The 2,487-nt window shown below is 61.3% G+C and overlaps 1 protein-coding gene across 1 annotated transcript; it reads right to left on the bottom strand.

Annotated features, from left to right (window-relative positions):
- Positions 1–55: 55 nt before the first annotated feature.
- Positions 56–1,788, bottom strand: LOC103771150 (myelin regulatory factor-like; the record flags this gene model as incomplete). Its single annotated transcript, XM_008938441.1, has 4 exons — positions 56–146; positions 469–579; positions 1,045–1,121; positions 1,531–1,788. Coding segments are annotated over 4 exons (537 nt in total), but the record flags the coding sequence as incomplete, so codon positions are not given.
- Between the last annotated feature and the right edge of the window lie 699 nt (positions 1,789–2,487).

The following is a 2,487-nucleotide window of genomic DNA, read 5'->3' as shown; positions in this document are numbered from 1 at the left end:
CTGGGGGCATTGCTGGGGCTCCCCTGGAGGCTGAGGGGGGCTCAGGGGGACTCACCCTGACGATGATACGCTCGGAGATGTGAGCTGCCAACGTGTAGTTCTGGTTCTGGGCGTGTGCCTGCAGGGCCACCACCAGCATGAAGTACCTGCCAAGAGGGGAGAGAGCTCAGGGTGCCAATCCTGCTCTGGGAGCTGCTGAGTCTCCTTCCCATCTGGAGCCTGTGGCATGGATCTGTTGTGGAGAGCTTGGCACGTGCCCTCTCCTTGTGCCACAGGGCACAGGCACTGTCCCCAACCTCTCACAGAGTTGAGGAGACCCTTCTTGTGGCCACAACAGACACCTCCTTTCCTCCACACAGACAAGGATGGCCAAGCAGGACCTGCCCCCCTCCCTCCAACCCCAAAACTGGCCCGTGCACAGGTCCTGAGGGCTCAGGGCAGCCTGGGGAAGGTGCCAGGGCCCCTCACCTCTGGTCTGGGTTGGGTTTGCCTTTCTTCCTCATGTTGTTGGCCGTGGTCTCACTGAAGTGCAGTCGCCCCACAGTGACCTTGGTGACCTGCTCTGGAGGCAGGTTGACCCTGGGGAAGGGAAGAGAGAGAGAGGAGTGAGTGAGGATGGTGATGGAGAGGAGGTTCTTTGGGGAAGGACCATCTGGTTGGCCCCACCACGGCAGAGAACTGGGCAGAGAGAAGAGTGGGGAGTGGAAAGAGAGAAAAACAGAGGGGGACAGAGGGGAAAACGTGGAGACTGTGGCATCCACCACACCATCCCAAGACCCCCAACTCAGCCCCCTTCCCCTCCCTCTCCTGCTCTTGCCCATTGCCCCTTGGAATCCCAGAATCCCAGCCTGGTTTGGGTGGGAAGGGACCTTTAGAGGTCCAGTCCAACCCCCCTGCAGGGAGCAGGGACATCCCCAACCAGAGCAGGTTGCTCAGAGCCCTGTCCCACCTCTCTGGGAGGGTGCCAGGGCTGGGGCAGTGCCCACCTCTGGGGCAGGGGTACCCCTGGAGCCCCCCCTGTGCCCAGCCCTGGGCAGCACTCACGAGACAGGGTTGAAGGGCCGTTTGCTGCGGTCGGACTGGGACTGCTCGATGTTGATGGACTGGTTCAAAGCCTCTAGCTGGAGAAGAAAATTTTGGGCACGTGACAACGAGCAGCCAACTGAGACCTTCCCCTTCCCACCTCCTTCTCCTCAGCACAGCCCAGCTCTCTGCCCAACCCTCCTGGGCTGTGCAACACCCAGCTTGAGCGTGCTCATCGTCCAAACGTGGGTGCCCCTCCTGGCACAGAGGCAGCTGAGGGGGGGAGAGGAGCTCCCCAAAGGGTTTCTACACCTCTGGAGTCAAAGCTGAGTGAGAGGCAGCCCTGAAGACACCCAAGCAGGGATCTGAGTCCACCTTAGGACTCCTATTGCAAAGATCTGCCTTCTTCTGGCCTTCAGCCCTCTCCTACACGCTCCTCTACACCTGAAGATGGGGGGGGGTTGCTTGATCCCACCCATCTGCCCCACTCCCCACCTCCCCACTTGCCTTCACTCCATGCAGCTTCAAGTAGAAGCACTCTAAAGGTTTCAGGCCCTCGGGGGTCTTCACATACTTGGGATCTCCAAGCATGCCAATGTAGACTGTGACCTGGAAGTGATTCTTCTTCTGGCAGACGAAGGCGTCGTCGCCCACGGAGAAGTTGAAGCCCTTGTCAGCATCCACCCTGTACGTCAGCATGGGGCTGGGGGGCAGGCAGAGGGTGTGAGACTGGGGCTCTCTGCCCACCACCAGGGCCTCAGGTAGCTGGGGGCAAAGGGGAACCACCCACCCAGGAGCAGAGGCAAGGAGGGGTCACGGCTCGGCGCCGAGGTGGACACCCCGCGAGTGCTGGGGGTGGTTTTGGGCTCCTCCCTCCCTCCCAGCAGGAGCTGGAGGGGCTGGAGCGTGGGCAGAGAAGGGCAACGGAGCTGCTGGGGAAGGGTCTAGAGCCCAAGTGTGGGGAGGAGCAGCTGAGGGAGCTGGGGGTGCTGAGCCTGGAGCAAAGGAGGCTCAGGGGAGACCTTCTGGCTCTGCACAGCTCCTGACAGGAGCCTGGAGGGAGGGAAAAGGGCCTCAAGTCACCCCAGGGGAGGTTTCAGTTGGCCCTGAGGAACAATTTCTTGCCCTGGAGGGTTGCCCAGGGCTGTGCCAGGCTGCCCAGGGCAGTGGTGGAGTCCCCATGGAGGGTTTGCCAAGCCGTGGAGATGTGGGGTGAGGGACACGGGGCAGTGGGGACCTGGCAGGGCTGGGGGATGGATGGACTCAGGATCTTGAAGGTCCCTTCCAACCAAAACCATTCCATGACTCTAAGCTCCACATCCCACCCAAAGTGTGGAGCAGAGCCCTGAATGCTGCTCGTTGGGAGATGCAGCTTGGGGGAGGAGGTGAAGAAGGAGGAGGAGGAGAAGGAGGAGGAGGAGGAGGAGAAGGAGGAGAAGGAGGAGAAGGAGGAGAAAGGGGCCT

This window comes from Merops nubicus, unplaced genomic scaffold, assembly GCF_000691845.1.
Source record: "Merops nubicus isolate BGI_N331 unplaced genomic scaffold, ASM69184v1 scaffold27220, whole genome shotgun sequence".
NCBI classification, from domain to species: Eukaryota; Metazoa; Chordata; class Aves; order Coraciiformes; family Meropidae; genus Merops; species Merops nubicus.
This window is presented reverse-complemented; position numbering and strand designations above follow the sequence as displayed.